The sequence below is a fragment of the Episyrphus balteatus genome, chromosome 4 (assembly GCF_945859705.1).
Source record: "Episyrphus balteatus chromosome 4, idEpiBalt1.1, whole genome shotgun sequence".
NCBI lineage: Eukaryota > Metazoa > Arthropoda > Insecta > Diptera > Syrphidae > Episyrphus > Episyrphus balteatus.
Window position 1 is genome coordinate 32,147,528 of NC_079137.1, and position 12,964 is coordinate 32,160,491.

At 32.7% G+C, this 12,964-nt stretch overlaps 1 protein-coding gene and 1 non-coding gene across 3 annotated transcripts in view; both read right to left on the reverse strand.

Annotated features, from left to right (window-relative positions):
- Positions 1-9,769: 9,769 nt before the first annotated feature.
- LOC129920107 (Krueppel-like factor 6) overlaps positions 9,770-12,964 on the reverse strand; it is a 190,464-nt gene continuing 187,269 nt past the window's right edge. The window contains exons 3-4 of one of the 2 annotated variants that reach the window (XM_056001306.1): positions 10,563-11,405; positions 9,770-10,495 (exon numbers count right to left, since the gene is read on the reverse strand). In XM_056001306.1, the coding sequence (XP_055857281.1) occupies positions 10,323-10,495; positions 10,563-11,405 (1,016 nt within the window). In that variant the 3' untranslated portion in view covers positions 9,770-10,322. The remainder of the gene's footprint in view (positions 10,496-10,562; positions 11,406-12,964) is intronic. The other variant, XM_056001305.1, reaches the window with a different exon arrangement.
- Positions 11,785-11,857, reverse strand: Trnaa-agc (transfer RNA alanine (anticodon AGC)). The gene has a single exon. It is a non-coding gene; the product is annotated as a tRNA-Ala (tRNA).

Genomic DNA, 12,964 nt, shown 5'->3' on the forward strand with positions numbered 1-12,964 from the left:
TTGTTCTTTAAGTAAAATAATATTTGAAAATGATTTTAAAACTAAGTGGATTTTATGAATTTCATGAATCGCCACAGTACTCGCCCTCTAGTGACAACGATATCTGTCTGGAATATGGACACGTCTACCGCTTCTTGTAGTCTGAGTGATTGGCATCTGAGGTGGAGTAGGTGTTAAATTTCTTTCTTGGATTTGGTGTTGATCATTTAAAAGAAATGCTGATTTGAGGCGATCAATGGAGATGTTTTTCTGATGTCCTTTGATTTCTAGTGTGAAGTATTTGCTTGTTTTTGATTTCACTAGATATGGGCCATCATAAGGTTGTTGTAGTGGTTTTTTTACTGCATCGTTACGAACAAAAACATGACTTGAATGTTGAAGGTTCTTATCGATGAAAATTTTGGTTGAACCATGACGTTCAGGTTGAATAGGCTTAATATTTTGCATATTATCTCGAAATTTGTTGAGAAAATCATGGCTTGATGAAGAGTCAGTTGCAATAAACATATCGCCTGGGAGTCTCAATGTTGTTCCATAGACAAGTTCAGCTAAAGTTGCTTTAAAGTCTTCTTGTAGGGATGATCTTAGGCCGAGCAGAACAATTGGGAGTTTGGCAACCCAATCTTCTGTTTCATGGCATTTGATTGCTGCCTTCAGAGTCCGGTGGAATCGTTCTATCATTCCATTTGCCTGGGGATGATAAGGCGATGAACGGTGTCTCTTGATGCCCAGAAGTTTTGACAGCTCATTGAAAAGAGAGGATTCAAACTGTCTTCCTTGGTCCGTCACGATTTCTTTAGGGATTCCAAACCTGGAAATCCATCCAGAAAGAAAAGCTGTTGCCACTGTTTCGGCGGTGATGTCTGGTATTGGAATAACTTCTGGCCATCTTGTGAAACGATCAATACAGGTTAGGGCATACGAGTATCCGGCTGAGTATGGTAAGGGTCCAATAAGATCAAGATGAACATGATGAAATCTTTCTTCGGGAGGTGAAAAATTTGCAATTGGAGATCGGATATGATGTTGAATCTTGCTTTTTTGGCAACTTAGGCACGTTTGAGACCATTTGCGACAATCCTTCTTCAAGTCAGGCCATATGTATCGTTCTTTTATCATCTGGGTAGTTTTCTTAACACTGGGATGTGACATGTTGTGGATTGTATTGAAAACTTGACGTCGTAGATCTGATGGAATGTATGGTCGTGCTTTGCCTGTTGAAATATCACAAAAGATTTGGTGATTTGTATCTGGTAGAGTGATTTGCTTCAACTGAAGAGACGAAGAAGTAGAGTTGAGGAGGTTCTTGAGTTCTTCATCGGTTTGTTGCTTATGAGACACATCATTGTAATCGATTGAGGATGGTGAAGAAATGGCGTTAAGTCTGGATAAAGCATCAGCGACTACGTTGTCTTTGCCACTGATGTGAACTATATCAGTTGTAAACTGTCCGATGAAGTCCAAATGTCTAAGTTGACGGGGGCTTGATTTCTCTGGCTTTTGTTGAAAAGCGAAAGTAAGAGGTTTGTGGTCAGTGTAGAGAACGAACTTTCTTCCTTCCACAATATGCTGGAAATGCTTGATTGCCATGTTAGCACTTAGCAGCTCTCGGTCATAGGCACTATATTTGCTTTGTGTAGGTGAAAACTTTTTTGAAAAGAAGCCAAGAGGTTGCCAAAAGAAGCCAAGAGGTTGCCAATGAGACAAGCTGTTGAACAACTGCACCTGCAGCAGTATCGGATGCATCTGTCATGATTGACAATGGAGCGTCAGTATCTGGATGTGCTAGGAGAGTTGAGTTGGCTAGAGCTTCTTTACAGGCTTGGAAAGCATTTTCTAGTTCGGCCGTCCAATTGATAGGTTTGTTATCATTTTTCTTGTTGCCACATGGATATGCATGAAGTGGAGCTTGGATTTGAGCAGCATTTGGAATAAAACGTCTGTAGAAGTTAAGCATGCCCAAAAATCTTCGGAGCTCTTGGACTGTTGATGGTTTCTTGTATGACATGATGTTTTCAACTTTGGATGGCAATGGTTTGAGTCCTTCTTCAGTGACAAGATAACCCAAGAAGCTTACGGATGATGACTGGAAAGTGCATTTGGAAGGATTGATGGTAAGACCAAATTCTCGAAAACGTTGGAAAAGCTGTTTCAGATGTTGGTGGTGCTCTTCAGATGAATTTGATGCGATTAGGAAGTCATCAATGTAAGGAAAACAGAAATCAAGGCCTCTGGTCACTTCATGAACGAATCGTTGAAAAGTTTGTGCAGCGTTGCACAGACCAAAAGTCATCACCATGAACTCGAATAGTCCAAAAGGAGTGATGATAGCTGTTTTTGGGATATCTTCTGGTTCAACAGGGATCTGATGGTAGGCACGAGTCAGATCTATGACGCTGAAGACTTTCTTACCCTTCAGATGATGAGCAAAATCTCCAATGGGAGGCATGGGATAGCGATCTGAAATGGTTATCGCATTGAGTCTTCTATAGTCGCCACATGGACGCCAGTCACCATTTTTTTTCTTGACCATGTGAAGAGGACTCGCCCAGCTGCTCTTTGATGGTCGACAAATCCCTTGGTTGATCATGAACTCAAATTCTTGTTTGGCTGTCTTTAGCTGTTCCGGAGATAGACGCCTTGCTTTTGAAAACACAGGAGGTCCTTTTGTTTGGATGTGGTGTGTCACATTGTGCTTGGTTTTAGCCAACAGATTCGTCTTGGTGATGTCTTGAAATTCATTCAATAAATCGTAAATGAATGACGAAGGATTTATTGTTTGGATGTTTGCGGCACTTGAAGATGTTGTTGCGCCAAAGCCATGTGTTTGAAGACTTGTTTTTCGATCAATTAGTTTCTTGTTTTTAACATCCACTAAAAGATCGAAAAAGGACAGGAAATCGGAACCAATGATTGGCTCGGTGACTTGGGCAATGATGAAAGGCCAGGTGAAGTTTCTTCGAAGACCAAGGTTGAGGGACATCAAACGCTCTCCATAAGTTGGAATTTCAGTGCCATTTGCTGCATAGAGAACACGGTTCGATTGATTGTTCCGCTTTTCTATGCTTGATGGTGGAATGACGGAAATTGTGGCTCCAGTGTCAATGAGAAAACATTTATTTGAAGATTTCTCATTGACATAAAGGCGACTTATGGTGTCTGCGGGCTGGCTAGTCGCTGATTGCTGTCCGCAAATTAGTTTCCCGTCTGAAACTGGCAAGGTTCTTGGGGGAGCGGTACGATTGATCGCAAACTAAAATCTCTTATAACGAAATCTCGCATTTTTTAAAATTTCACGCAAAACAAAATTTCGCACTTTTAAAATCTTACATAAGAAAATCTCGCATTTTCAAAATCCCGCAAACCAAAATTTCGCATTTTTAGAAAAAATCTCGCTTCTGCATAAAATTCTCGCTAGAACAAAATCTCGCACCGAAAAAATCTCGCATTGTAAAAGTCGACAAATTCGATTGAATTAAGTCCTTTTAATCCTTAATCCAGTTGATCTTGAACACTATGAACAACTGAAATAGAAGTCTAATATGCATATAACAAAATTTTACCTTTTCTATTTTTTTCTCATTGAAATAAAATATTTATTAATTCGCGCGCGCGAATTAATAAATATTTTATTTCAATGCGAGATTTTAAATTGCGAGATTTTAGTTTACGAGATTTCAAGGTTGCGAGCTTTCGTTAAGCGAGATTTTGTAATTGCGAGTTTTCGATATAAGAGATTTCTTAATGCGAGATTTTAAGATGCGAGATTTTAAAAACGAGATTTTAAAATGCGGTCAATCGTACCCAACCCGGTTCTTGGCACTTTCTTGCTTGTTTGCCAAATCGACGGTGGTAGTAGCACATTTTTTGATTTCTTGACTTTGATTTATTCCGGATAAAATTTTTGGAACGTGAAGAGCTTCGGCTTCTGGATACTTTAAGTTGCTCAATATCCTTTTGAAGAGAAGCAATCTGATTTTTTAACTCAGAAATTTCAGAAACATTGGAGGGCTTTGAGACAGAAGCAACATCTGAATTGGAATAAACGTCAGAAATTTTATCTGCCATTTCTGCCAAAGTCTTGAGTTCTTGGTTGGCACTACACGACAGGATGGACTGGGTGGTGTTCGGGAGCTGCTTCATCCATAAGGTTCTGAGGATGTCTTCAGAAATAGTGGATGACGCAAGCTCTCTCATCTTAGAAAGCAGCTGAGTTGGTCGTCTTCCATCGAGAGTAATGCAACTGAGAAGGGTCTGGAGTCTTTTCTGCTCAGATTCTTGAAACGCTGCTAGAAGTCGATTCTTCAGACCATTGTATTTTTCTGTAGCAGGAGGGCTGGTGACTACATCTCGAACTTCGGTCAGGACATCTGCTTCAAGGTTTCCAACAAGAGTGAAATACTTTGTGACATCAGATGTGATTGCACTGGTGTGGAACTGGGCTTCAAGCTGGAGGAACCACAGGTCAGGGCTCCGCTTCCAGAATGGTGGCACTTTGATGGAAACTCTGCCAATAACCTCTTCTTGGACCTTGTCTACGGTGTCAGGCATTGTGTTGGTGTCAACTGTCGTATGGGTTAATGATGGCACCTTACCGTTGGTCGGGGGATACCTTCTTAACTGTGTGTGAATGTTTTGTGTGAGGCACCTTACCGTTGGTCGGGGGATACCTATTAGAGTGTTTACTCGGGGTCACCAATGTAGTAGCTTCGGATGAAAGGAAACTACTTCTTTGAATTCTTAAATAGAACTGATTTATTTTTATTTTTTTAAGCACTATTTATATCAAAAAGTTTGTTTACATTCGATAAACAAACTTTGCACAGAATCGGTGATTAATATAAAATTTGTTCTTAAAGTAAAATAATATTTGAAAATGATTTTAAAACTAAGTGGATTTTATGAATTTCATGAATCGCCACAATCCCATATACCTACAAGTGGCACTTATTTAGACGCTTTAAATTTTTACTGAAAAATCAAAAATGTTTAATAATAATGGCCCGTACCTATGCATAAAAAATAGTAAATACTAGCTATATGAAATTAATAAGTATAAACTAGGTTTTATATGCACAAAATGTGGATACAAAATTTTCATACTTTACAATTTTTCAAATAAAAGCATAAACTATTTTGTATGCATATGACCCAATGTATTCAAAAGTATTTATTTTTATTTTTATAAACAATATCACTTCTCAATTAAAACAACCATCGAAAATCATAACAAACAATTTTGCTTCATTAATTTATAGGTTTTTACTTATAGTAGAGTAACTTAAGCTCAAAAAAATGGCAATATTAGGGAACCCGGCCGAACAGCTCTGATTTTGATGATCTTTTTTTTTCAAACGTCGGTAATTAAAGATACTTTAAAGATTAAAATTTTCCGCTGTTGCCGTTTTGATTTTTTAAATTTAATTGAAGACTTTTGTGAACAAAAATATTTTTTTCCAAAAATTTTTCTTAAATTTCATAAATTTACTAATGCCGGCAGATTGTCTAGGCAATTAAAGGAAAACAATTATATGGAAATGAGTTACAATCTTCGATAAATGCAATTTTCTCACAAATTGACTTTAAATACAAAAAAAAATATTTGAGCACAACGGCAACACTTACAATATTTAAATATACATTTTTTAAAAGCTAGAAGCTTATTCAATTTTTATAAAATTAAAATTAAGTAAATTGATAAAAGAGTTTTTGAAAAAATGGTAATTAAACTCAGATTTTGAAAAAAAAAATTACCTATTAAAAAAATTTTAACATGTCCTTTTTAAAACTTTTTCGTAACATACAATGCATTTATTTTTCAAATTTTATAGGTCACATTTATTATTTTTTGAAATTATAAAAAAATGTCGATATGTATTACAATTTATGAAAAAAATTAAAAAGTATTTCATTTTCGAAGAACTCTTTTAATAGAAGTTTTGAAAAAAAAAATTAACTATTTTTTTTTTTAAGTTCAACATTTAAATATAAAGTTATTTTTTCTTCATTCAATACTCCTTATTGCTGAAAGTAAAAAAGCAAAAGTTTAAAGTTCTTATTTGCCAAAGTCTTTGATTAAATCAATTATTTCAATGCAAAAATTCAGTATTTATCGAAAAATCCAATGAATTTGGAGTAATTTTTAAATTTTTTTTTTAAAACTATCATATAGTATATTACCTTTTCTTCTTCGGAATTTAACTAATCGTATCTATGGCCAAAATATTTTTAAAAATAAATTCATATTTTATTACGAAAAAGTTTGAAGAAAACGTCATATTATTTTTTTTTAATAACATTTTTTTTTTTCAAAATTCAGAGTTTAAGGACCACTTTTTTTTTTTAAATATTCATTAAATTTTGTGGATTTAAATTTTATAGATGGGAATGAGCTTCTGGCTTTTTTAAAATGTGTTTTTTAATATTTTAGGTGTTGCCGTTGTGTTCAAAATATTTTTTTTTGTGTTTGAAGTCAGTTTGTGAGAAAATTGCATTTATCGCTTAAACGATGGAAGATTGTCTTTTACTTATATTTTTTCCTTAAATTACCTAGAGAATCTTTTGGCGTCATTTATTTAATGAAAGGAAAATGGTAATTTTGGCCCTGAGACCAATAACGATGAAACATATATCATTGAAAAGGTATTTTTGGGTACATCAATTGTTTGTATGGCAGCAAACTTCAATTCGTTGTGTGAAAAAAAAAGTTATAGACATAAATGTAGAGTAGGGTAAGAATAGGCAATATTCGGAGAAACGGCCGTAGAGTTACTAAGCTCACGAGGTTAGGGGTTCAAATTGGTGTCAAAAGAAAGATAAGTTGATAGAAAAAAAAGAAAAGTAGGGTTACCGCTTTTAAAATTGGAACTTCTAAGTGGCAACCCTATTTTAAAAGAAAAGATGACATATAACATATCTTTGCAGCATGATCAAATAAGAACATTTTTGAAATGTCACACGAAAGCCTAAATAGTGAAAAATTAATAAAATAATATTCGGAATGTAGGCCTACAAATTGGCAACCCTATTTAAATTAAAAACAAAAAAAAACACATCAAAAAGTCTTTTTTGACCAAAAGAGTAGGTCAAACTTTTGTTGACATTCCCTTCTTTCTTAAAATTGCGGTTGCCACATCAAAAATACGGGAAAGTACTTTGACTCGTAAGTTTGGTCCCATCATGAGGTTTTGAGTAAAGTTCAAAATACCACTAGTAATTTTGATTTTTTTTTTGTAGCTCACTCAAAACCCGGAAGTTTAAGGGAAAAACGGACTTCAGATCAAAATGAGCGCATCGACATAACCCTAGATGAATGGAGTTCTTTAAAAACACCATTTTTTAAGTAATGTGTGCCGTTGAAATTATTACACACACCAAACCATTAAATGTTTTTTATTCAAATGCATCATATCAAAAGAAATCAAATTTTGTCTTTTTTTTTAACTCAAATTCAGTTTAGATTTTTTTTCCAATTAAAGAACGAATTAAATTGTATATTTTTTAAATTCACATTTATATAGGTATATTAGACTGGGCCAAAAAAATAAAATATTTTTTTTTTTGAAATTAACTTCGAAAATCTTGTTCAGGATGATGAAAAAAAAATTTGGTGAAAATTTGAGCCGTTAAAAAAAATTTTAAGAGGTCTATCATCGGTGTTTTTTATTTTTATACATGATATGATGTTTTACAACAGAACTGCTAGACGATCAAAGTAAAAAAAATTTCTGTTCATTTTTTCTTATATAAAATTAAATTTCCTACAAAAAAGATCTAAATGAAAATTTTCGTCAGACAAGCCGTATTCGAGTAATTAAGCTTTTTAAATCGAAGTGTTTTTTCAATTTGCCTGTTTCACTTTGGAATTTTGTGATGAGCAAATAAGTGAATAGAAAAATAAAACCTCGACAGATTCTTATAGGAAATTTAATTTTCTACAAAAAAGGTCTTATAGTAATTTTCCCTAAATTGAGTTTTGAAGAAGTTATTCACGATTTAAATCGAGAAAAAAATTAAAAAATCAATTTTCAATTTCAAAATTTTCTAATTCACTGAAAATTCAATATTTTCAAATTAGCAAGATGTTTTCTTGTAGGGAATTAAACGTTCTATAAAAAGTTCCTTGGCAGCAAATTAATTGCTTTAACCGTTTAGAAGATAATCGTATTCAAATCGCAAATGCATACTTGTCATAAGAAAATTATTGAAATCAGTGGGCATTGGTTTTGATACGAATATCTTCTTAACGGTTAAAGCAATTAATTTGCTGCCAAGGAACTTTTTATAGAACGTTTAATTCCCTACAAGAAAACATCTTGCTAATTTGAAAATATTGAATTTTCAGTGAATTAGAAAATTTTGAAATTGAAAATTGATTTTTTAATTTTTTTCTCGATTTAAATCGTGAATAACTTCTTCAAAACTCAATTTAGGGAAAATTACTATAAGACCTTTTTTGTAGAAAATTAAATTTCCTATAAAAATCTGTCGAGGTTTTATTTTTCTATTCACTTATTTGCTCATCACAAAATTCCAAAGTGAAACAGGCAAATTGAAAAAACACTTCGATTTAAAAAGCTTAATTACTCGAATACGGCTCGTCTGACGAAAATTTTCATTTAGATCTTTTTTGTAGGAAATTTAATTTTATATAAGAAAAAATGAACAGAAATTTTTTTTACTTTGATCGTCTAGCAGTTCTGTTGTAAAACATCATATCATGTATAAAAATAAAAAACACCGATGATAGACCTCTTAAAATTTTTTTTAACGGCTCAAATTTTCACCAAATTTTTTTTTCATCATCCTGAACAAGATTTTCGAAGTTAATTTCAAAAAAAAAATATTTTATTTTTTTGGCCCAGTCTAAGGTATATTATTTTAGGCATAAGAAAAAATTTAAGCAACTTCAACTCTGATTGCAATTTCTTGCGTCGTGCTTCCTTTGAAAAGGGAAAAAAAGAAGATTTTTTTTCTTTTAAAATTCAACCATCATCACCTAACTTTAAGAGACCTTCCTGTTGGCTTACCTATTTTTTTATGTTGGTCTATTAAACCCCCATCTCGCTTTTAATTTCCCAAATAAAAAAAAAACGCACACACTAATTTATTTCAAATAGAATTTTTATTAAAAGCAGAAAGAATAAATATGTGTATATTTTTAACAATTATTTATAAATTTTTTTCTCCTTTATAAAAAAAAAATGTTTTTATTTAGCACCATTCAATTTTATTGAAATTTTATAATACAGTTTTCGAATGTTTTTTTTTAATATGTTTTTATTGTTTAATTTTTTTTTTCAATTTTTACAAAATGGAATGCTTTTGCTTCTTGGCTTTTTCGCTAATAAAATTTAATAGTACCCATATTTTTTTTTTAAATAAAATAAAACATTTTATGTTTTCAATAAAGAATGTTTTTACTTTTGTTTTGCTACACAAAAAATTTATTTACAATAAACAAAAAATTTGCTAAATTAAATCTATTTAAAAAAAAAGTAGATATTGCATTTTAATTAAAACTTTAAAGTTTCTTAAATATTTAAGTAAAATAATAAATAGTAAAAATTAAACTGGGATTTTTTGTTGTTGTTCTTTGTTCGTTTTTTTTTTTTTTGATTTTTTTAAAAATATTTTCAATATTAAACTAAAACTTAAATTATAAACAAAATAAAAAACTAAAATATCTATACTGGTATTCAGATTTTTTAAATTAAATAATGCCATTGTTTATTCATTAAATTTAAATATAACAAATAATAATATTTATTTTTAATTTATTATAAAAATATTGTAAAAATAATAAATAAAAAAAAAAACAAAACAAATGTACAAAATGTTTTACTGGCCTCTTAATTGAGATTTTTCGTTCTAAAATAATAATAATAAAAAAAAAATATTTAATACATAAACTTAAATATAATAAAATATTTATTTTAAATTAAAGCCTTAAATCTAACCTATCCTTTAAACTGGTTTTCTGTTAACTGGCTATAGTATACTGGCAATTAAGTTCCGTTTTTTTCTGTTTCTTTTGTATAAAAAATATATACCTACTCCTACATAATATCATTGCCAAGCCCCCTCGTTTGATCGATTTGGCTGGCACAACTGGCTATAAAAATACAAAAAAAATTCTTTGAATGAATCTTGTTGCTTCTCCGGATTTCTTCAACATTTCGCTAACTAAAATAAATAATTTATAAAATTGAAGATCAGTGAGTTGAACAAATAAATCGAAACGGAAATTATTAAAAGAAAAGAGACAGAGTAAGAGAAAAAGAGAGATGTGATGAATGTCATTGTGTAATAGTTGATTGGTGTCAGTGTCGACGCATATGCAGTGAAAGGTGATCGGATCGGCTAAACGATCGCGTACAGAGTTTACATCGGAACGGCTTCACGCCTGTATGTTTGCGGAAGTGTCGAGTAAGCTCATCGGAACGCGCAAAACGCCATATGCAGCCCTCCCAAGTGCATACGTAGGGTTTTTCACCTGCAAATAAAAAACAAAATCAAATTATAAGCAGAACGAATGTAGATGGCGCTTTAGTAGAACTTACCCGTGTGTGTTCTTTTGTGAGCTTTTAGATGGGAACTTTTCGTATAGACCTTATCACAACCCTCAGTGTCGCATTTGTGCACTTTGCGGTTTTTCGAGAGATCACTACCATTGGCACTTGCATCGTCTGACCTGCTGAAGGCTCCACTGCCCAACATGCCTCCTCCTCCTATACTACTAAAAGCACTTTTGCGATTGCCACAAGCACTCCCCGTCGATGATGTGAACGAGCTGTACGAAGGACTTAGGGCTTGAGAAGCTGCCGCCATAACCTTCCACGGCGAGGAAGACGAAGATCCCGACGAAGGGACAACTGAGCTTAATCTACTAATGGCAGGATTTGAAGTTGAACTACTATTGCTGTAGCTTCTTGATGATGATACTGGAGTAATTGATAATGCCGATGGTATCGTCGCTGCTCTTGGTGAGATCGGTGGCGGTCGTTCGGGATATTTGTATGGATTTTTGAAAAGGCTCAGCAGGCTGAATTTCCGATCGTAGTCGTGAAATATTGATCGGGAAGCTGCAGCGGCAGCAGCCGCAGCTGCTGTTGAAGTTGTGAGAGAGGAGGCCGACATGTTGTTATTGTAACTGTAGTGATTGTTATTGGCATAGCTTATGTTGTTGTTATTAGTTTCGTCCTTGAAACGTCGATATGTAAAGAGGAAGGGTGAAGCTGCAAGTAATGGAGGTATGGGACGCTTGGATTGAGCTGATGCAGATCCCGTTGAAGAGAACGCCGACGATGACGAGTTGAGCGAGTAATTTTGATGTAGCGCTGATGTAGATGATGTGAATGACGACGCTGATGCTGATGATTTGTGATGCACATGGTGGTTGGATCCTTGAAAAGAAAAACAAAAATGGTGATATAAACAAAGCTAAATATTTAGTTTTGACTATTTTCAATACTCTAGAAATCACAAATAAAACAAAATTTAAAAATGTTATATTGAACGATTTATGTTATATCCCATTTTTTTTTTTTTTTTTTGAAACAATGTATTTTGCAATAATTGGAGTTTGAGGTAATCGGAAGTTAAAAAATTTTACTAAAATATTGCGAAAAATGGATGTAAGTTTAAATATATATACAAAGTTTGTATTACAAACGGATTAAATTTTGTAACAGCTGTTATATTTTGGATATAAAATGAGACGCGAGTCTTCAATTATTTCAGTTTGTAAAAAAAAAAAAACAATTAGTGAAAAATAATAGTTTTTGGAGATGCGGGGCATCGATCCCCGTACCTCTCACATGCTAAGCGAGCGCTCTACCATCTGAGCTACATCCCCTTCGAAAACACTGGTTTAGTTCTAAAAAGGATGACAAATTCTCTTTTTTCAAAGAAACTAGAAAAGATAGCATAGATCGCATTGATGCATATAAAAAAAAACCTTAGGAAGGAAGTTTTTGTTTCACAAATAAATATTTAACTATGCTCAAGATAACTACATTGAAAATTTTCATTGTAGGTACATTATACATTTTGAAATGAGTGCATCATTTAGCTGGCTGAGAATTATTGGGTTGGGTCTGCTTATTTGCCAGCATCTCTGCCTTAAAAATCTCCGAAATTCCGAAAAATATTATTTATATCGTACAACATTTTGTACTACAAAGTAGAAAACAGCTACAAAATTTAGTAAAATTCAACTCTTATCTTTACTTTAAAAGACAATAATAATCTTTTTTATCAGAAAACAAAACCGACTTCCATGGATTAATGCTTTTCTAATAGTTCCTATGGCTATAACTGAACGAAATTGCAGCCACCAGCTTTCCAATACAAAAAGAATTATCAAAATTGGTTCACTCAGTCCATAGTTATGAGGTAACAAACATAAAAAAAAAAACAAAAACAAAAAACAAAAAAATACATGCGAATTGAATACCTCCTCCTTTTTGGAAGTCGGTAAAAAACCAACCATGACCAGATCCTTCTATAGGCTGACATTGATAGTTTTCGTGTTTGGTGTGTGAAAAACGTCTATTTCTCAACCCAGTCAAAGCTTTAAATTCGTAGAAGATAATTTTTTGACACGACAATAAGTTTTCGATACAAACGTGAAAAACTGAAAAAAAAATCATGTTTCTCTTTTTTCCCGTTAGAGTTAGATATACGAAAAAATTTCTATTTTTTCCCGCTTGAGTTAGAGATACGAAAAAATGTATGAAAGCTTAGTGTGTGTGCCAAGTTTCAAAACCGTTGAATTTTTTTTTTGAGGTAAATGCCATTTTTTTAGCATTGTTGAAAACAAGCTTCATGTTTTTTTGAAGTCAGAAACCTAGTCTTTAATTGCCATTATAAGTCTGTAAAATTTAAAAAATTGCTTATGAAAAAAAAACTATTTCCAAAGTAAAAAAAAAAAGTTGGTTTTTATTCAAAAAATTAAAGCTGA